This window comes from Megascapheus bottae, chromosome 18, assembly GCF_031878675.1.
Source record: "Megascapheus bottae isolate mThoBot1 chromosome 18, mThoBot2.hap1, whole genome shotgun sequence".
Classification (NCBI taxonomy): domain Eukaryota; kingdom Metazoa; phylum Chordata; class Mammalia; order Rodentia; family Geomyidae; genus Megascapheus; species Megascapheus bottae.
In genome coordinates this window covers 47,624,566-47,645,185 of record NC_143526.1, presented here as the reverse complement: position 1 = coordinate 47,645,185, position 20,620 = coordinate 47,624,566, and the positions used below count along the sequence as shown (strand labels likewise).

At 60.9% G+C, this 20,620-nt stretch overlaps 2 protein-coding genes across 5 annotated transcripts in view; one reads left to right on the top strand and one right to left on the bottom strand.

The window, feature by feature from the left end:
* The window catches only part of Tcfl5 (transcription factor like 5), a 15,956-nt gene extending 13,863 nt beyond the window's left edge, over positions 1-2,093 (top strand). For 2 of the 3 annotated variants that reach the window (XM_090352626.1, XM_090352625.1), the window contains exon 6: positions 1,332-2,093. In XM_090352626.1, the coding sequence (XP_090208752.1) occupies positions 1,332-1,454 (123 nt within the window). In that variant the 3' untranslated portion in view covers positions 1,455-2,093. The remainder of the gene's footprint in view (positions 1-1,331) is intronic. The other variant, XM_090352627.1, reaches the window with a different exon arrangement.
* Positions 2,041-20,489, bottom strand: Col9a3 (collagen type IX alpha 3 chain). 2 transcript variants are annotated; one of them, XM_090352623.1, is made up of 32 exons: positions 20,413-20,489; positions 19,811-19,879; positions 18,876-18,911; positions 18,357-18,428; positions 17,822-17,875; positions 16,383-16,418; positions 16,158-16,181; positions 15,906-15,959; positions 15,633-15,686; positions 15,425-15,466; positions 14,464-14,520; positions 14,010-14,063; positions 13,157-13,210; positions 12,836-12,889; positions 12,639-12,692; positions 12,158-12,211; positions 11,494-11,547; positions 11,071-11,124; positions 10,926-10,979; positions 10,613-10,657; positions 10,473-10,526; positions 10,323-10,376; positions 9,859-9,912; positions 9,679-9,750; positions 8,228-8,263; positions 7,694-7,738; positions 6,689-6,721; positions 6,409-6,555; positions 6,210-6,264; positions 5,775-5,957; positions 3,346-3,423; positions 2,041-2,838 (listed from the first exon to the last, which is right to left on the bottom strand). In XM_090352623.1, the coding sequence occupies exons 1-32, from the start codon at positions 20,476-20,478 to the stop codon at positions 2,648-2,650; spliced, it is 2,043 nt and encodes a 680-aa protein (XP_090208749.1). In that variant the 5' UTR covers positions 20,479-20,489; the 3' UTR covers positions 2,041-2,647. The 2 variants fall into 2 exon arrangements, with proteins under 2 accessions (XP_090208749.1, XP_090208750.1); XM_090352624.1 differs by lacking the exons at positions 18,357-18,428; positions 18,876-18,911; positions 19,811-19,879; positions 20,413-20,489 and adding an exon at positions 18,070-18,108.
* Between the last annotated feature and the right edge of the window lie 131 nt (positions 20,490-20,620).

The following is a 20,620-nucleotide window of genomic DNA, read 5'->3' as shown; positions in this document are numbered from 1 at the left end:
TTAAAATAACCCAGAGGATGGGGCTGGGAGTTTTGCCTAGTGGTAGAGTGCTTGTCTAGCATGCACGAAGGCCTGGTTCGATTCCTCGGTACCACATACATAGAAAAAAGCCAGAAGTGGTGCTGAGGCTCAAGTGGTAGAGCTCTAGCCTTGAGAAAGTCCAAGGACAGTGCTCAGGCCCTGAGCTCAAGCCCAGGACTGGCAATAAATAAATAAATAAATAAAATAACCCAGAGGAGGACGAGGGGGGCTGAGTGCTAGAGCCATAGAATTCATTCTTTCCATTATTTTTTTTTAGCATATTTAGGCATTTCTGTTAGTTTTTTTAAACGCATACCATTCTATATAAGTAAATCTAGGTTGATATGAATTTATTGTGGTAAAACACATAACATTTGCCATTTAATCCTTTGCCAGTGTTCTTGGCATTAAGTTCTTTGACAGTATTGTGTCATCATCGCCACTAGCTTTTCCCAAAACTTTTTTCGTCCTTACAAACAGAACACTCACCATTCTGCCTTTGTGCCGCTGAGTCTGACTTGTGTTTCGGTGCCTGGCTGAGCACGTTCAGAAGCGTGGTCTCAAGGGCCGCCAGGTTGTAGCAGGTCAGAGCTTTATTCCTTCTGCGGCCCTCGTTTCCATGGCTCTGTCCTGTGGCTGTGAGACTCTTCTCATGCTCAGAATGGTCATCAGAGCTGACCTGGCCATCCGGACTGAGGCCCTCTAAAAAGCAGAGGGTGACAAGAACAGACACTCACAGCTGGCAGGGTGCATGGGGAGCTGCCACCTTAGGGTGGCACCTGGCACCTACCTGAGCAGAAGCCCTCACCAGTGTCCCTGGGGGATGGCGGGAGGGCCACGTTTTGTGTTACATAACTTTTACTATAGTGGGTGTCTGCAGTTCTTGGACAGTAGGCTCAGACATTCTGCGGATTTATTGAAAAAGCTGCACCTGTGTGTGTATGTAGACATGTATGTATGTATGTGTATCTCTGTATACACACACGTGCATACATACATGCATACAATTTAACTGCCAATGGCAAATCCCATGTTTTCGTCCCTTATACCTCCTTGCATAGGTTTGTGAGTGGCACCTTGTAGTAGCATCTGGGCTGAGTTCCTGCCTGTGCTGCACCATGCCGGGCTCACTGATTGCAATGTCCGGGGTCTCACTGACATCTCACCAGGGCTGGCTTCAAAGCGCAGTCCTCCTGAATCACTGAGATGGCGGGCAGGAAGCGCCTCATCACTGAACGCGTGCTTTTGCAGATGTCAGCACATTCCGCACCTATGAATTCGGTACATTAATGATCACTTCTTGACTTTAGGAATTTGAGAGCGTGTTTTGCGGTAAAACTGGCAGACGGCTAAAGCTGACCAGACCAGACTCCTTGGTGACCTGCCCAGCCCAGGGGAGTCTTCAGAGCAGCCCCGCGATGGAGCTCAAGTGACTGGACTGACCGGGACCTGGGGGTGAACGGCATTCCTGCAGGACCGGGCACATGTCCTTCGTTCCCGGAGCCCCTCCCACCGCCACCTGGAAAGGGCCATGGCGCGGGTGGCAGGGGCTCCCGTAGGGCGTTGAGAGCACATCTTGTGAAAGTATGTATCCAAAGCGAAATACGTACCATGAATGTCCTAATGACCATTTGAGGATAAAGACACCTTGATAATTTGTAAGTAATTTTCCAATTATCTGTCTGATTTCCATCATGTGTTCTTAACATGATAACTTAAGAAATTAACATCCTTTGCAGTTTTTTTAGTCTTCACAAGACTAGAGAAAACATTTCTTTTTACTTATTTTATTTATATTTTAAAGATGCCCCTTTAGCAATTGGAAAATATAAATTGTTGACTAGTAGTTTGGAGATTTTATTTCATGTGTTGTATCACTCCCCACTGTAATTCTCCCCGTCTCATGGTGCTAAAAAGTACAGCACTCTTCTGAAACATTTTGCAAAAAATTTTCCAGAGACTTCTTTCAAGGTACTTTTGTCCATAAATATTTTCTCAATAGATGCGTAAACGCTCATATTTTCATATTGTGATTCATTACTTTATGTGAAATAAACTGTGTTTGGACCAGAGTTTCCCAGTGAGTGGCTTTATTTATTACAACAGGTCCTTCAGCAGACCATGTGGGAGCTGCTTCAATAAATAGAGCCTACACGGAAAGCAGGTGACGCAGACTAGACTTCTGTATAGAAGGGACACGGCACACTCAATTTCTCCTGTTACACTGTAGTCACCCATCTGGAACTTCAATGTATCATTTTATTGGGATCATGTCACAGACTTTATACAAATGCAATGTAAACAAGTCACTGAGTGCTTTTATGGAATTGTACACAATTCTCTAGATGCAGCTCCGTCCTTCTCGGATGCTGGCTTCGCAGTGTCCTCCTTTGGGCCTGGGTCTCAGCCACACGGCCCCAGATGAGCGGACGGGCGGCGTAGGCTTGGCAGGCAGGACATGAGCGACGCTGGGTAGTGCGCCACGAGGCGGTGTGGACAGCTGCCGGCGAGGACGCCTCTGCACAGACTGCTGGCCGCGAGTGTCCGGCCGGTCACCGCTGCCCCAGCTGCCCCCGGAGGCACCGCCTACTTCGCCTGGCTTCCCACTTCCGGACACCACCGTCCTTCAGGAGCCCCGAGGACCCGACTTCTCCCCACTCCCGCCTAGCACGGCGCCTTGGCAAGCCGACGTGTCACAGATCCCCGGCGTGCCTTGAGCCCCAGCAGCGCCAGGAAGCCCGGGGTCTCCAGGAAGCCCAGGGTCTCCGTGGGCTCCATCTCTGCCATCTCTGCTGATGCCGGGTACACCTGGAGGCCCTGCAGATGAGGAAGGTGAGGCTGGAGTCTCAGGAGCCCAAAGCAGCGGCCCCTCCGCCATTCCCTGGCGGTGTCTGAGCTCTGGAAGAAGCCCGGCTGCAGGGAAGGCGAATGGCTCTGCCGGAGCCCTGCTCTCTCGCTTCAGAAGGGTTTGGGGGGCAGAGAGTAGATCGGGGTGAGGAAGGGGAAGCGCCAGCATGGGGCGGGGCTGGGGGAGCGGCCTCCCGCTGGAATGGCAACAGAGGGAGAGTGAGCGCCCGCCTGTGGCCAGGGCACCTCGCAGGGTGTAGCGGCCTGGCCTGCCGGGGCTGTGCGCCTCCAGAGGAGGGGAAGCACAATGGCAGCTTCCCTGCCACTGAGGCGGTGAGGGCCTCGGCTCCGGACGACACAGCGGGAGCCGTGTGCTGACCACTTTCAGGGGCAGGTCCTGGGTCCTGCCTCCTCCTCTGTTTGTGTTCAGGACCCAGTGCTCCCCTTACAAAGGTCATAGGTGACGGGGAAGCCCACCTTGGAGGCCCTGGTCCCCTGCAGGTCCATCCAGCCCTGGGCCCGTGGTGCCCTTGTCGCCTCTGTCACCCTGGCTTCCTGCAGAGGGAGGACAGTCAGTGGCATGGCAGCCACAGCTGAGCCTGTCTTGCCGCACGCTCCTCCGACCCACGACGCCACGGGCTGGGCTTGATGAGTCCGGCACGACCAGCCTCCCTGGCCTTGGCCAGCGCCACCTCCCTGGCGGTCAGCTTTTTTGCTTTGTGGTGGTGGTGGTCATGGGACTTGAACTCTGGGCCTGGGCGCTGTCCCTGAGCTCTTCAGCTCAAGGCTACCTCCCTACCCTGGAGCCCCACTTCCGGTTTGCTAGTGGTTAATTGGAGATGAGAGTCTCACAGACTTTAGTGCCCAGGCTGGCTTTGAGCTGTGATCCTCAGATCTCAGCCTCCTGAGTGGTGAGGGTGACAGCTGTGAGCCACTGCGCCAGGTTTGACCATCGGTTGTACCTGTTAGACAGTTGTGTGTGGTTTGGTGCTCTTAAAGACTCTGGACCTGAGTTATCTAAGAGTGCTTAACCATGTCCTCTAGCTGCAGTTTTCAGTCTTGGGGCTCTGTGTTGGTTGTCCAGGCTGTGGTTCAGAAGCCGTTCTTTTGCTGGCTCCGTGCGTTCTAAAGCTTGGTGACAGGTGTGATGCATGTCAGTTCTCTGAAGACGATGTCCCCGTAATGCTGACATCGATAGGCCTGCTTTGCTGGGGTGGTGGTAGGACCTCTCTTGTGTTGGCCGAGGCTGTCCGCTGGTCTTCCTAAGGCTATTTGTGTCTCAGGTCGACCAGATGTGTGGACGTGATTCCAGCTCCCTGCCTTCTCCTCACTGCCTGCTGGACTCTTTCTCATGAGTGCTGCTGGCAGGGTGGCCCCGGCTAGATGCAGGAGTCAGCCTTCCATCCGGGCAGGGACTCGAATAACCCGCAGGCCTCACCTGTATGTGGTTCGACTCAGTGCTGAACTGTCAGGGAGGGAGGCCTGGGAAGCCCTAGCTATGCATTCACACTCAGTTCCAGAGACAAAGGCCTCCGGCATCTTGGTACCAGCTCTGCTGATGGAGACATGGCACTGTTGGTGCCAGTGTTAGCTAGTGTCAGCTCTTGCCCTTTGTATAAGTGTGTGAGTGTGTGTGGGGGGGGGAATCTCAGGGCATGGGCACTGTCTCTCAGCTCTTTTTTCTTTTTCTCAAGGGTAGCTTTCTACCACTTGAGCCACAACTCCATTTCTAGGCTTTTTCTGGTGGTTAATTAGAAATAAGAGTTTCGCAGACTTGCCAGGCACAGTGGCTCATGACTATAGTCCTAGCTACTCAGGAGGCTGAGATCTGAGGATTGCAGTTCAAAGCCAGTCCAGGCACTAAAGTCTGTGAGACTCTTTATCTCCAATTACCCACCAGAAAACCGGAACTGTCACTGTGGCTCAAGAGGTAGGGCGGTAGCCTTGAGCTGAAGAGCTCAGGGACAGCATCCAAGCTCAGAGTTCAAGCCCCAGGGTCCACCAAAAAAAAAAAAAAGTTTCACAGATTTTCCTATTTGGACTAGCTTTGAACTGTGATCCTCAGATTTCAACCTCCTGAGTAAGTCAGATTACAGGCTCTTAACTCATTCCTTGCCTTTTTGTTTTTCCAGTCCTGGGGCTTGAACTCAGGGCCTGAGCACTGTCCTTGGCCTTTCTGAAGGTTAGAGCTCTACCTCCTGAGCCACAGCACCACTTCTGGCTTTTTGCTATGTATGTGGTACCAAGGAATGGTTCCACATGTGCTTGCATGCTAGGCCAGCATTCTACCACTAGGCCAAACTTCTGCCCCATTCTTTGCTTTTTTGTTAGTTCCTCTCTAGCAAATTTCATTCTGGTGGTGTCTGGAGAAAGCATCACATTAAAAGAAGGCGGTAGCTGGGCGCTGGCGGCTCACACCCGTAACCTTAGCTACTCAGGAGGCTGAGATGTGAGGATTGCAGTTCAGAGCTTCCTAGGCAGGACTCTTAAAAGCCAGAAGTGGCGATGGAGCCCAAGTGCTAGAGCACTAGCCTTGAGGGGAAAACAGAAAATAAAGCTGGAGAGCTTCAGCCCCGCAGGCCGGCAAGGAGCGAAGCTCGGGGGGCCGAAGGCCCTGAGGCGTCGCCTGGCGGGTTCGTGCCAGGAGCGGGGGACTTCCGAGGTGCTGTGGGAGACTGCAATGCTGCCGTGGTTCTTTTTGAACCTTTAGATGAGTCAAGAACAGGGCTGGGCCAGGTGCTGAGGTCACCGGGTATGGAGACGCTGTCAGCGAGCTGGGGAGGAGGCCCGCCGGGCGCCATGGCCAGTGTCTGTCTGCCTGGCGCCGTGGCTGACGCCTAGGCCACCACTGTCACCCAGGCACAGCCAGCTGCAGCAGAGAGGCCAGGCCTCGAGCACCCACTCACCTCGGGGTCCAGGGTCTCCCAGCTCCCCAGTGGGACCACGGAATCCAGGGGGCCCTCGAGCGCCAGGGTGGCCGATGGAGCCGGGGGGACCCGGGGGGCCTGGGGGCCCGGCTGGACCAGGCCGGCCGATGGAGCCAGGTGCTAAAGGCTTCCTCAGGTGTGCAGCCAGCTGTGCAATTTGCTCTTGTAGGAAACAGAACAAGCATCTACTCTGAGAGGGTGGGGACCGTGGTGGCCGGGGGGGAGAGCTAGGGTGCCCTTCCTCCTGACCCGGGGGCAGGGACGCAGAGCACGGCTGTGGCGGAAGTCCTGTCAAGCCCTGGCAGCAGGGCGTCACCTAGAACAGGGGACCAGGCCGGCCACAGCCCCACGGGCAGGGGTGAGGAAGATGGGGGGAAAAGCGGGTGGGAGGGTGGGGGCGGGATGGCCTCTTACCACTTATCATTCCCCCACACAGCTCCCGGACCCGCTGCTCGCTGGCCTCTTTCCCCTGGAATCACACAGCTGGTCAGCCTGGAGTCATGGCTGGCAGCTCTTTGAGGCAAAGCCAGAACCAATAATCCCAGAGCAAACGGCCCCAGGGAGCCAGCACGCCTGCGTGGTGCAGGCCCTGCTGGCCTGGGGAGCCACGTACCGGAACGCCAGGCTTCCCTGCGGGCCCAGGGACTCCCTGCACGCCCTGGAGCCCCAAAGGCCCTGGGGGCCCCGGGACGCCCTGGATGCCAGCCGTGCCATTGGGTCCTTGAATGCCTTTGGGGCCCGGCTCCCCGCGAATGCCAGACTGCGGAGAAACAGGAGTGGGAGTCAGGGCCGGACCTGGCCCTGGAGGCGGTCCTGGCCCGCACGCTGGGCTGGCCTCCAGAGGCAGTGGAAAGCCCTGGGGTCCGTGGACTTGGTGGAGCAGCTGCACTCACCTCTCCCTTTTGTCCAACGGGGCCGCTGGGACCCTGCGAAGAGACAAGCGTGTGCTTTCGTGACTGGCGCACCAGCAGTGAGGAGGCGCCGACAGCGCAGTCTCCGACCATCCTCTGGCCACACCGGGACACCTTTGGTCCGCGTGGATGACCGGCTGGGCTCTGGCCTCTGGTGCACACCACCAGCCAGCCACCCACATCTGAAGCCAGAAAGGGCAGAGGGCGAGCCCCCCCTCTCTGCAGGCGGCTGAAGCCCAGTGTGCCATCTCCAATGGGCAGTGCCCATCTCTGCCCCCTTGGGAAGATGCTGAGCAAGTGGACAAAAGGTCCACTTGACAAGAGGTCAAAAGGTGTGATCAGAGCCAGGAGCTCTGGGGGCAGGCTGACCGTGTCGTACCCAGACACAGGGTGAGGAGCTCACAGCGGAATTAAAACCCAGAAGAAGCACCATTGACCACGGTCCCCTGGACTCACATGACATGGTGGAACCTCGTGGCACAAAGTTGGGCCAGGTGTTTGGCCTAGTGGTAGAGTGCTCACCTAGCCTGCACAAAGACCCGAGTTCAATTCCTCAGTACCACATACATAGAAAAAAGCCAGAAGTGGTGCTGTGGCTCAAGTGGTAGAGCTCTAGCCTTGAGAAAATCCAAGGACAGTGCTCGGGCCCCGAGCTGGCAAACAAACGACCTCAGCGTTATTCAGCCCTCTGAAGATGGAGTTTTCTCCTGGTGAACCCCTCATGGAGTCACCATGGAGGTGCCCGTGGACGTCCACACGCCACGCCCCGGGGGCCCCTGCACAGCGCGGCAAGTCAGCAGGGAGCCGCCTTGGCCTGCACGTGTTGTCTGCCTGGCCCCACGTGCTGGGGCGGCGATTCCCGCAGCAGGGGGCTCAGCAGCACAGCCAGTGAGCGCTGCCATGTGCTGCCCTGGCACACAGGGTTCTTCTGACCCCGCCCACAGGGCAGTCCCCGCCCGCACCAACCCCTGGTGCAGCCACACTCACCAGCTCGCCCGGGTCTCCAGGAAGACCATCAGCACCCGCGAAGCCCTGCAAGGAGCCGCTCAGTGTTAACGAGGCTCCACCCGCCTCGCGCTACCTGCTCTCCAGGTAGCCAGAGTCCACGCTCCCAAGACGCCGTGAAGACTGCCTGCCTTTGTGTCTGCCCAGCGAGGCTTCCCGGCCGTGTGTGTGTGTGTGCGCGCGCGCGTGTGTGTAGCCTTCCTATGTGTGTATGTGTGTGTATGTGTGTGTGTGTGTGTGCAGAGAGCGGCGTGGGGGGGGGGTGGGAACTCCAGGAAGGATGAATCCCGCCCAGGCTGGAAAAGCACATGTTCTGTCTCTCCTGCCTGCCCCATTACATATGCATGGTCGGCTGGCAACTCTGTCCCTACTCTGCTCTGTGGCTGGTCTCCAGAGCAGTGGGTACTCTGCAGGGGTGAAGGAAGAGACAAGGAGCAAGAGAGGAGAGCTCTGAAAGCAGACCCACAGCGGACAGCCCAGCAGCCCTGAGAAAGCTGTGCAGGTGGAAATGCTCACCTGGTCTCCTTTAGGGCCTGAGGCTCCTCCTGGGCCCTGGACAGAGAAGGCTGTGAGTTACAGGAATTTCCACGTGCTGCCACTGTGTGGTGGAAGCAGGAAAAACACCGGGGCCAGGGCCAGGCCCACACCCAGAGGCCAAACCCACATTCACCAGGTCCGGTGCCTCAGTTTCCCCTACACAGCCACCAGCCCTGCATGGCTCTGCAGTCACTTGGGTGGACACCGGTTTCCTTACAGTGGGGATTCACGCCATGGTTTGTGCTTTTGTTGCCATGCAATCCCAGCCTCATTCCATCCCCACGGAGCGTGATCAAAGATCTGCGTGCTCCTTTTCATCAACCATCTGACTGAAATCAGGACCTTTCTTGGAATTGTTAGGATGATCTAGAAATGTTCCGTTTGAGGCTGGACGGAGTTGGGTGTAGCAGGGACAGGTCCTGGACTTGACCCCCGCACCACAAGGAAAGGCGATCAAAATGTCTACTTTTCAAATGAGACTTCCCTCAGAATCCAAGGTCAAAAGCAAGGACATGAGCCCTCCAAGAGCAGAGAAGTCAGAAATGGGCTCCACCCCGCCCTCCTGCCACGCTGAGCCTTCCTCTCCAGGCTGGGCTTGGAGGCCAGGGTTGTTGGCATGTCCCCCAACCTGGAATGTCCTGTCTGGAGGCTAATAAAGGGCCTGCTGTTCCTGCTATGGGGTGGTGGAGTCTATGCCCCCTCCTCTGTCTGCAGCCCTCCCCTGAACCATCCCAGGCTGTGTGCACAGGTCCCTGCATGTGGCCCCAGGACCTGTGGCAACGTCCTAGAGCCCAGACCCCCAGCCTCCTGCCACTCAGCTATGCAGTCCCCTGGGGCTCTCCTCCCTGAGAGTTGAACTCAGGGGTCTCACATTCTCCCTTAGTATTTTAAAAATCAAGGCTGGTGTTCTACCACGTGAGCCACACTTGCACTTCCAGCTTTTTGCTGGCTAATTGGTGATAACAGTCTCTCACATTTATCCACCCAGGCTAACTTTGAACCTCAGTCCTCAGCTCTCAACCTCTTGCGTAGCGTGGAGGTCACCAGCCCTAGCTGGGAGTGGACGTTTTGGGCTCTGTAAGTTGGCAGGAAGGGTGCTGGAAAGCTAACAATCATGTGGAACACTGAGTGTTCAAACTTATTCTACAGCAATGTGGCCCTGCCAAGCCCAGCCACGAGGGTCTAGAAGCAGAGCCGTGAGGACTCCAGAGCCCCACCTGTCTGCAAAGGATGCCAGGCAGGATGAACAAAGGAGGGGAGGGGCCAGGGGACAGCTGTGGGGACTGCCACCACCTCCCTTCCTGGGGCCGCCAGGGCATGCTGGGTGAGGTGGGCAGGCTCTCCTGGGCCTTCTCCTCCCTCCATGGGCCTGGAGTAAGGGCAGAGTGGGGCATAAGGGCAGGGGACCACTTGCCACGAAAGCCACTTACCCGGTCCCCCACGTCACCTCGGAGGCCTTGGGGGCCTGGGAGGCCAGGATCTCCACCGCTGCCCTTCCGGCCCTGTGGATGGAGTCCTGGCTAGTCAGCATGCGCTGGCACCCAGGCAGGGCCCCTTCCCTCTGAGCCCACCAGGGCCTGCTGGCCCCTCACCAGGCCCGAAGTACCCACCTGGAAGCCACGGATGCCGGGGGCCCCAGGAGGGCCTTGTGGGCCAAGGGCCCCCTGGAAGAAAGGCGCGTGAGTGGATGGCGCCTCCCCAGGGCTCTCTGCAGCTTGGGGAGACCCGTGGTGCTTCCCCCAGGGGCTCGAGGGATGTGGTAACGGGGGAACTGCCCTGAGCAGGTACTGGAGCCCAGGGCCCAGCCCCTCCCTAGGCCCACGGCCCAGTCGCCTCTCCCCTCCCCTTCCCCAGGTGGTAGGCCAGGAGCAGAGCAGCATGAGGTCTGGGGCTTCCCAGTGTGCAGCCCAGGGTCAGCGCTGTGCAGGGGTGGGGGCCTGAGGGGGCTCAGGCTGCCTCCTCCACCCCGGCAGTGAGTACACCGCCTCCCAGAATCCCTAGTGTCTACACCACAATGCCTCCGGCCTGTTCAGAAACTAGAGCCCCACGCCACCCCAAGCTGCCCCCCACTCACAGCAGAGCCCCTGTGGCCAGCCTCTCCACGCTCCCCAGGCACGCCCACGTCACCCTGCGGGAGGGAGGGCAGAAGGGCAGGGTTCTCACTCGGGGGTGGGGGAGGGGGAAGAGGACACAGGACAGGCAGGTAAGGGCTGAGGGCACTCACGGGGACGCCGGGCTCTCCGGAGGGGCCAGCTTCACCCAGCTCTCCAGCTGTGCCCTGTGGAAATGGGGAGGGCCCTGAGTGGCCAGGTCCCCTCTGCCGAGGGCCTCCCCTCCCCCTCCTGGGAGAAAGCAACCACTCACCAGTTCTCCCTTCTCCCCCTTGGACCCTGCCCGTCCGGGGAGACCCTGTTCGGAGAGAGTGGGGTCAGGGCCTGTGCACCCGGCCAGAGCTCCTCAGCTCAGCCTCCTTCCTGGGCACTGCTGGCCCGGGCAGGGCTCTGACGGCCTTCTAGCACAGCCCGGCCAGCCCGTGAGGAGCCCACCCTGTGCCCCACAATGGACAACAGGCAGGGGACCCAGGTTCTCATGAGCACAGAAGGCCAAAGGCACCAGCGGGCCCCAGGGCCCAGGAACGGTCCGGTCCTGGGCACTGCCCACTCATTTGGGTACTCACCGGCAGCCCGTTCGGGCCCTTCTCTCCTGGGGTGCCGTGGCGACCGGCCTCTCCCTGAGGACAGTGGCAGAGAACACGGGTGCTGAGGCCTGGGGTGGCCCAGCCGCTGCCACGCCCCTTCCCAGAAGGCCCGCCTGGTACCAACCTTCTCGCCATCGAGTCCTGGCACACCGTCCCGGCCATCTTTGCCTGGCATGCCCTGGGGACAATGTGCAGCATGAGACCCTTAGATAGAGCCCCCCTTCCCTCCTTCCGGCATGGCCTTCGCCTCCACAGGGTGGCCCCAAAGCAGGTCTGCTGCCCCAGAGACCACACAGGGGAGTGGAGCAGGTGCCAAGGCCGGCGAGCACCCCAGCAAGCACGCACGGCCATCCAAGCCAAGAGGCCTCATGGGCAGCCAGGCGCCGGGTGGCCCTGGGGCCGTGTGGAGGTTCTACTGGCATTTGAATATCAAAAACGCACCCGGGAGCCCGCCCGTGTGTGGACCACGGCAGGAGCCACGTGTCCACATGGAGAGCCCAGGGCAGCAGCCCACTTGTCACCTGATAGAAACACCCAAGGCACTCACCGGCTCCCCACCCGGCCCTGCCACGCCGGGGAGTCCTTTGGGACCAGGTCTGCCCTAGGGACGCACGAGAGATGGAAGCATCAGATGGGACCCTACGCCACTTCTCCCAGCCTGCCTGCCTGAGACCTCGGGCCCAGGCTCTGTGGACACCCAGGGGCTGTGCTCTGGGTGGGGGCAACGGGCGACCCACCCCAGCCTCTTGGGGGCATGCTGTGCACCCCCAGCCTCTCAGGACGCGGGGAAACCTGTCTTAGGAGCTACGGGCACTGCAGCAACACAGGGAGGGCAGGCAAGGCGGGTTCAAGGCTGGCAGAGGCAAACGTCAGCTTGTTTCCTGAGATGCCTATCTTTTGAATGCGCTTGTCCTGTCTACACACGCGACCCGAGCCTTCCTCTCCCGCCCCCATGTCACAGCAACGCCTGCCCCGAGCCCGAGCCCGAGCCGGTCCCCAGCCTCTGCAGATGATGATGACGCAGGAGCTGCAGGGCTTTGTGAGGAAGGCCGGGCAAGGAGGGATGAGGTCTCCAGGCCGGCATGCATCCCGCAGCTCACCCCACTCACCTGAGGAAAGCATCTGCCACAGGCAGCCCCAAGGTCCTCTCAGGCCCCTCCTGCTCACCCCACTCCCAACCCTGGCACCCACGGGATGGACTCCCCACTTACAAGGTCGCCCTTGGGGCCAGGGAAAGCCTCCGGGCCCCGCTCGCCTCTGTCACCCTGCAATTACAAGGCAGAGGCAGTAACAGTGTTAACACAGAGAAAATCAGGCAGACAGACAGACGTCAGAGGCATGACGAAGGCTCCGGAGGACCAGCCCTCGGGATGGGTTGGCCACACGGCTGCTGTGGTGGTGACAGAGGTCAGAGGACCCAGGGCACCTCTGCTCGCATCCCGTGACCACTGGACTCCTCATTCCAGAAGGTGTGCTCAATCCCCCAGCATGCCACAGGAGCCCCTGCAGGTGAGCCCCGCCCCCCCAGGTGAGTCAGGGCCCCTTGCGAGCCATGCGCCCCTGTGTGCCATGAACAGCTCGGCCTGCAGGCCTGCAGCTGAGCCGGCTGCACCTTCATGACACGGTGGTGGGGTGGGGAGCAGAGGCCCCGGGCTGCCCCACGGCCGCCCTCCACTCTGGACACACACATACCACTTTCCCAGGCGCTCCTGGGACTCCAGGCGGGCCTCGGAACCCAATGGGGCCCTGTGGAGGAGAGAGGGCATGTGAATCCCTTCACAGGAAGTGGAGAGTGGGGAGCCAAGGAGTCTGGGGTGGAGAAGAGCCGGGCTTCCCAACACCTGGGCCAACGTCAACTGGACAGATCCCCACGGAGCTGCAGGACTTACGCGGTCTCCAGGGGGCCCAAGTGGCCCTGGCAGTCCTCGCGGTCCTCGTGGACCCTGCGGGAGAAGCAGGAGACGTGGGAGCAAGTCTGCCTGCCCCACAGCACCCTGAGGGGCCCTGGCTCGGGGCCCAATCCCAGGATCTCTCCGGAGCCGCCCACCCTCCGCTGAGGCCCCCAGTGGATCCCACTGGCCCTGGGATCAACCCAGGCATGCGTGGCCCTGTCCCAAGTCCCAGCCTCTGGTCCCCGAGTGTGCACTGCCCACCGTGGCGTGGCCATCCAGGGGCTCCTGCCCGGCTAGCTGCGCCCCTCCAAGCCTCACCTGTAGCCCCACAGTGCCTGGGATGCCAGCAGGTCCAGGGGGGCCAGGGGCACCCTGAAACAAAGAAGTGGTCAGCAGGTCCAGGTGTGCTTCTAGCACCTTCTGTGGTCCCCTGGCTCCTCCACAACTGAACCCCAGGGTGTAGTGAGGGGCGCATGCACAGCCACGGCGCCCAAGAGGCAACGTGTGGACGTGTCTGGTAGCTCACGTCAGGCGCTAGCAACTGAAGACTCAAGATATCAAGACCGTTTGAAACCAACCTGGAAAGATCAATCTGAGCGTCTCTTAGCTCTGTTAATCAGCCAGAAGCTGGCTCACGCGGAAGCCAGCTAACTAACTGCAAAAAGCCCCCTGAGCGTATGAGACCTGGAGCACAAGCCCCAGAACCAGGGAACTTTCTTTAAAAAGAGGAGAAAGAAAAAAAAGAACGTAATGGCTATGTAGAACGCAGTGGCCCAGCTCCCGTTCGGACTGGCAGGGGTCTCTGCTCTGGTGGCATGTCTCCAGACTGTCAGGTTTCTCCTGCAGGCCAGGCGGGATCCTGGCTGCAAGCAGCAAGCTGGCCATTCCCACCATGCCAAAGCCACCCCAGGCCGCATGGCCAACCTGGGGGGGGTGGACACAGCCCACCCAGACCATGCTACCAGGGGAAGGGAAGGGGACTTCAGTGCCAGAGTCCTCGGGGACCTATGTCCAGCAGCCCCCTTATCCCCAGAAGAGGTCTGGCATGGCCCACCCCAAGCTTCCTGCTGGGAGCTTTCGTGTGAGGCTGGGTGGGTAGGCGTCCAGGGCATCTGCCCAGCTGGGGGTCTTTCAGGAAGGAGTCTGGGAGGGCCCAACCCCAGCCTCTTACCTTTTCTCCATCTTTGCCAACTTCTCCCTGATCCCCTTTGTAGCCCGTGAGCCCCTGAAATCAAACCTGGGTCTCAGCCTCCCCGAGCCTCCCGAGGACCACGGAGCTGGCCACTGCCAAGCCCAGATCCTGTCAGCGCTGCAATGCTGTGGTCAGGACCCAAGGCCTGGGTCCAGCTGGGAAACCTAGGCTGGTGACTTGCCAAGGACCCTTATCTGACCAGAGGGACAGCGGTGGGGCAGGACAAGCGCAGGTCCCCAGGCCTCTCTCTGTACCTCCCCTGACCCTCTTGATGGAGGCTCAGCCTGGCCATACCAGATTCACCACACCAGGGCAGGAAGAGGAGAGGCCTGCCTCAGTTTCCCCACAAAGCTGGAACCCCAAATCCCGCAGCCACGAGGAAACATGGCTGTCTCCTGCACTTGACCCAGTCCCCATGCAGCCACCCTCTTACCTTGAACCCTGGCATTCCTGGTGGCCCAGGCGGGCCTGGTGGGCAGATGGCAGGGCACTGTCAGGAAACAGAGTGGTCAGAGCCCCCACCTGAGCCCTGAGGGCCCAGTACCCCAAGGGCCTGAGGTGGCTCCACAGACAGAAGGGCGCTAGGGAGCCAGATGGCAGCCAGATACCCTCTTCCCCAGATGGAGTTGTTGGAGCAGCAGCTCACAAGCCGTTGCCCTTAGCCAGGCAACAGCCACGACGCTCTGGCTTAGAGAAACCTGCCATGCCTGCTGGGGATGTCTGTCCAGCCTGAGCCATTGGCCCATGCTACGCTCACACCTTTCTCACCTGGAAGAACCTAAAGATTCGCTCCAAGGCAGAGGCATGGGGTCACCAACAACAGAACCCAGAGTGGGCAAAGTAAAGCAAGCTACTCGTGGGAACAAGCTCCTGTCCCCAAGCCATTGGCGAAGAAGGGAAAAGGCCCAGGCCCCAAGTCCTCCTTTCCTCCTTTCCTTCCTTCCTTCCTTCCTTCCTTCCTTCCTTCCTTCCTTCCTTCCTTCCTTCCTTCCTTTCTTCCTTCCCCCCCTCCATTCCCTCCCTCTATCCCTCCCTCCTTCCTTTCTTGCTTCCCTGCTTTCTTCTCTCTTAGTGGATAGGAGCAATCAAGATGAAAGTGGCTCCTAGACGGTGGTACCCGGTGATGAGGGAGGGCTGAGAGCCATGCCAGGCTGTGGCCCCCGGAGGGCTGACCTTCCTGGGCCAGCGGCTCTGTGCAGGCCAGTGCAGGTCCAGATGGCCACTGGCCAGGGAAGGAGGGGAGGGAGGGAGGGAGGCTGTGCCTTGGCTGTCCGCTGAGCGGTCCCTGGCCTCCTCCATGGACCCGCTGCACTGGACAGACCTTGAGGTGGCCTCCGCCAGCCCCTGCCCCGGAGCAGCGCAGCCTGGCTTCCTCACCATGCCCAAGTGCCCACCTGCAAGTCGGTCGCACCTTCAGGGAGAACTCCAGGGTGTCCCTGCAACACACAGAGACGGCCCTGTCCACCTGTCCCCACCCCAGGCCCTGGCCACACGACAATGCTCTCCTGCATGGGGTGGGGGCGTCATGGGTTCTGCCCCCAGGGAATGGCCAGGCATCTCCAGGCTGTTCAGGGGTGGGGGAGGGGTGCGCCTAGTACTTACGGGACGTCCAGGGGGTCCTGGGGGTCCAGGCAGGCCTGGGAGTCCCGAGGGTCCCTGGGGGAGGGGCCGTGAGGGGCCAGCTTCATGAGCAGGGGACACACTCCCGCTCCCTCCCACCTGTGCCTCAGTGGGTCTGCAGTCCCACTGCCTGGGCGTGGGCCCACCCGCACCCCACAGGAAGAAGGGAGGGATTGGGAGAGGGGTGGAAGGAGGGGGAGGGAAGGACCCCAAGACTGAGCCTGCAGTGGGCAGTGGAGGGGTGGGGCCACTCACCGGGGGGCCTCGCAGGCCAACCCCCCCTGGGGGGCCGCTCACGCCCGCCTCTCCCTGGAGGGGTAAGAAGTGAGAGATGCTGGGGTGGTCCTGCTGGGGCCCTGTGCCCTTGGCGAGGACCTAGCTGGGGGTGCTTGGCTGTGCCCTGCAAACCGCCCCCCCCCCCGCCAAGGTTCCGGTCAGCCCAGCCCCCGGCGGGCTGCGGGGCAGGGGCAGCTCTGGAGCTGGGGGCACAGGAGGGTGAGTACTCACGGGGGGTCCTGGAAGGCCTTTGCCCTGCAATGCCAAGCAGAGTCAGAATATGAGGTGAGGCTTTTTTCTCTGCAGCCCCAGGTTGGCTCAGGCTCCTAGGAAAGGGCTGTCCACACAGCACCCAGGCAGCCCAAGACAGCTTCCAAAAGGCCTCGCTGAGCCCCACCCCTCGGCGCTCCTGGAGACTGCCTGGCCATGCCCCGCAGAACACAGAGTGGTACTCACCCCCAGTCCAGGTGGCCCTGGGGGTCCCAGACTTCCCTGAGGAAGACAATGGCGTTAGGAGGGGGTGGGGACTTTTGACTTCATTTGCAAACCTGTTTGCCTCCCTCTGGTGTCTCAGCCCACAGGGCGGGGGGGGGGGGGGGAGCTTCACCCTCACCCCTGGAGGTGACCCAGCAGCAGAAGCAGCCCCTCCACAGAGGACTGCAGCCATGGCAGCCTCCATCGTCCCAGACACCCTGGCCAGGACCCTCTGCCCCCCTCCCACTGAGAACAGTCGAGGGAATGGGCACAATACCAGGACCAGCCCTGCACATGCCACACAGACGGGACCCCAGAGCTGACCCCTCTAGGGACACCTAAGACCAGTCTCAGGGGCTGCGGGGACCTCAGTCCCCAGCCGTGCCACAAAGCCATATGCTTGGCGGTCAGGCCTTGTCTACCCACCAGGCCGGCCAGCCCTCCCTGCTGCCGCCTCTCCTGCCTCCGCCTGGCCTGGGACCCGCCATCTCCCCACCAGGCCCTGGAGGCCCAGTGGCCAGCGGCTTTTCTTTCACCTGGTGCTTCACAGGCCAGTCCCCAGCCCCACCCGCTTCTTGCTCTCCACTCTCTGGTACTGCACACCCAGAGCCACTGCCCTCCAGCGAGAGAAGCTGCACTGGGGAGGGGAGAGAGCGAGCCAGCCAGTGAGGTGCAATGGACAGACTGTGGGTCACCTAGGCCCTGAGAGCCACTCACAGGAAGAGGGAGGAGAGAGAGGAGAGGATGGAGGAGAAGGGGAGGGGGACAGGGAAGAGGAGGGAGAGGAGAAAGAGGAGGACAGGGAGGAGGAGGACAGGGAAGAGGTGAGGGGGGAGGAGGAAGGAGGAAGAAGAGGGAGAGGAGGAGGGGAAAGAGGAGGAGGACAAGGAGGAGGAGCAGGAGGAAGGGAGGAGGAGGGAGAGGAGGAGGAGAGAGAGGGCGAGGGGGAGGGGGAGAAGGACAGGGAGGAGGAGGAGGGGGAGAGGAGGAAAGGGAGGAAGAGGAAGGGGAGGAGGAGGAAGGGGAGAAGGTGGGGGGGAGGAGGAGGAGGAAGGGGAGGAAAGGGGAGGAGGAGGTGGAGCAGGAGGAAAGGAAGGAGGAGGGGAGGAGGAGGAGGAGGGGGAGGAAAGGGAACACCTGGGCTGATCACCAACCCCAGACACCTCAGCTGACCCTGGCATGGTCTGGATTCTAGGACAACTGGCCAGACGTGGCCATGGGATGGAGGAGCCACAGGGCGGCCGCCTGCACCCTGTGCCCGTCTGGCCCTCTGCCTGCTGCAGGGCAGTGGGTAGCCTACCAGTGAGGTCAGGCCCACTTCTGGCAGAACTTGAGTCTTGCTGGCCTGTGTGCACAGGAGGCGCCCCTGCCTGACCACTGCTGGACTCGGTGTCTCACCTCTGGACAGCGCAGGCACTCACCCGCTCTCCAGGAGCACCTTTGGGTCCAGGGGGGCCATCTCTCCCGGTCAGACCCTGGGGAGAGAGAAAGCGGGGATTCGAGGAGCCAGGATATTGGAATCACAGTGAGCCACAGATCCTTCTTTAACCAAATAAGTCCAGAAGGCTGAAAAAGGGCCGGGCCCCATTTCCCTGGTGCACCCCGTCTCCACGGGTGGCGGGGGAGTCAGGGGGGTCAAACCCCGCAGCCAGTAGCTCCCTTTCCAGACCTGCCCATGCTGGTCCATGGAAGACAGAAGCTGGGCCAGTCCAGCCCGCAGAGGGGCTGAGATAGGAACAAGCTCCGGTGAGCAAGAAGTTGCTGGACTTCTGGCTGATGTGGGCATGCGCTAGCCCTCTGGGCCTGGGGCCAGCATCCCTGGTGAAGACTGCTGGGTGCCTCTGTCAGACCTGGTTTCCTGCCTAGGCAGGCCCGGCTGGAGAGCAGCCATTAGAACCTGACCCTTGGTGGGGCACACACACCCACGCCGGGCGTGCCTGGGGGGGGCACACTCACATCCACGCCGGGCAGGCCGGGCAGTCCTGCCTCTCCTGGCTTTCCTGGTCTTCCTGGTGTCCCCTTTGGTCCCTGCACAGGAGGAAAGGCAGGGAAGGGAGGGAGGGGAGTAGCTCAGCTCCAAGCCCCAGCTGCAAGAAAAGTGCTTCCCACACTAAGCAAGCCCAGCGGTGGAGACAGGCCCCTGCGGGGAGGCAGGCCCTGCAGTGCCCTCACCCTGGCCGCCCTGGCCCTGCACGGTGTCTGCAGCCTGTTCCCTGAGTCCAGTCACCCTCCCTAGCCAAGGGCTACAAGGTTCCTGTGTGGACTGCAGGCTACGTGGGCCTGCAGGGCCCTGCTGGCCTGTCCCTCTTCCGGCGGGTGTGGGCACAGACCCAAAGAAAGCTTCCAGCCAGACCTGCCCAGAGACCTCGAGCCCCGCACGCCTCCCCCATCCGTCCTGGCGCCACATGTGGGAAAGGTCCTCAATGAGCTTCTGTTCTCTGCAGCACCCCCCTCTCCCACATCCAGGGCACTCACCGGGGTCCCGGGTAGACCTGGAGGGCCAGCTTCTCCCTGCAATGGGGGATGGTGGACCGTGAGCCCTGGAGAAGCACCCACAGGAGGGGAGCAAGCTGTTCATTGGAGACTGAGGCCTGGAGGCAGGAGGCTCAGGCCACGGGGTGACGGGAGCCTCGGCCCCTCATACACCCCGGCAGCTCCAGGGCAAAGGTCCCACATGCTCACAGGAGGGCACAGAGGAGGAACACACCACGCAGTCCCATGTCCCCTCTGGCCTAAGAACTTTAGAAAGGGGACAGCCAGACTGAAAACAAATCCAGCAGGAAAGTGGAGAGCAGGGTGGGGCCACGTGCTCTCCTGGTCTGCCGTCTGCTGGGGAGGTGAAAGCCCCTGGTCTCCAGGGAAGTACCCACGTGCTAGAGTGGCTGAACCCTTCAATGGGACTTTAAGAGGCTGAGGCTCACATGTACAGCCTTGGGGCTTGGGGAGAGCACAAGAGGGCCTGGGCCTGGGTCTCCCGTCCACCGTGCCCCTGCAAAGCATTCCTGCAGTGGGAGGGGGGGCCACAGCCATCAAGGATGGTTCTGGGCGCCCATATACCATCACCTACTCTACCAGGAGCACCACTGGTGGTGAGGCTGGACTCTGCATTCCTGGAGGAGGGAGACAGGGAGATGTCCACCTCCATGTCCCAAAGCGTTTGGAGCATGGTGGATGGCGATGGGAGACAGCCCTGTAGCTGCTGACGGTCCCAGAGCCCAGTCCACACTCTGGTGTCCAGGGGGCCCAGCCCGGCCCTCAGGACGCCCGTCCCGCAGTTCCAGCCCAAGACCGCCAGGCTCCCCCACCTCAGGCCAGGCCCAGGTGGGATCAGGGAGCCAGGCTGGGGACAGGCTCAAACTCCCACCACCCCAGCTCTCAGAAGCCAGGCTCAACTCTATCCCCCAACTCACGTCGATGCCGTCTTTGCCGGGCTTCCCAGGAGGCCCTGGGGGACCAGGAGGGCCTCGAGGCCCCACTTTCTGAAATAGAGCAAAGCCATTAAGAGGTCCCCACCACCTCAGGAGGCTCCCCCAAGTCGGTCCCCCCACCTGTTCAAAAGAACAGCCTCTCTTCCAGCCCAGGAAGCTAGCAGGGTCTGCCTCCAGGCCTGCTGTGTGGAAGCCTGGCGCCAGCCAGCACTTTATCCCTGCTTGAGGCCCGGAGTGTCTGGATCCCCAGCCCTGCAGGGAATCTGGGAACAAAGGCCACATTGTTTGGTCCCTTCCCAAGTGTGGTGCCAGGCCACAGGCAGACCCAGCCAGGAATGGGCAGGTAGGCAGCCTGGCTCATCCCTGATTCCCGGTGGATTCCGTGGGCCGCCAGGAGCCTGCTCCCGGGGCACGCAGGGGCAGGGGACACTCCGGGGAGGCGGCACCTGGAGGGGCAGCCTGCCAGGGGCCGGTCCGCGAGGGTGGGTGGGAACAGGGGCTGAGCGGCTCCATGCAGGCCCCCCAGCCCCGACCCCAGCGTCTGCCCTCAACCAGGTGGGGCCAGGGACCGAGGCCGAGCTCACCTGCGTCACGGTGGCTGCCAGGAGCTGCCCCAGCAGCAGCAGGACCAGGGTGGGCGCTCGGGCCATGGCTGGCTGGTATCTGCCCACGGCAGCCCGGCTGGCCGCTGGGCAGAGCTGTGGTGGGCGGGGCCGCGGTGGGGCGGGGCTGCGGTGGGCAGGGCCGAGGCTGTGAACCACCCCCTACTGCACATAAGCCCCCCATTCAGCC

Excerpts from the sequence above, each read along its gene's own strand:
- Col9a3 (XM_090352623.1), bottom strand. The coding sequence starts at position 20,478 with ATGGCCCGAGCGCCCACCCTGGTCCTGCTGCTGCTGGGGCAGCTCCTG. Across the intron at positions 7,739-8,227 it reads CAGGCCCTAAAGGAGACCAG|GGCTTCGCGGGTGCTGATGG; the intron begins GTGAGCATTTCC and ends GGCTCCTTGCAG. Across the intron at positions 6,556-6,688 it reads CCGTTGGACAAAAGGGAGAG|TCTGGCATTCGCGGGGAGCC; the intron begins GTGAGTGCAGCT and ends GTTTCTCCGCAG.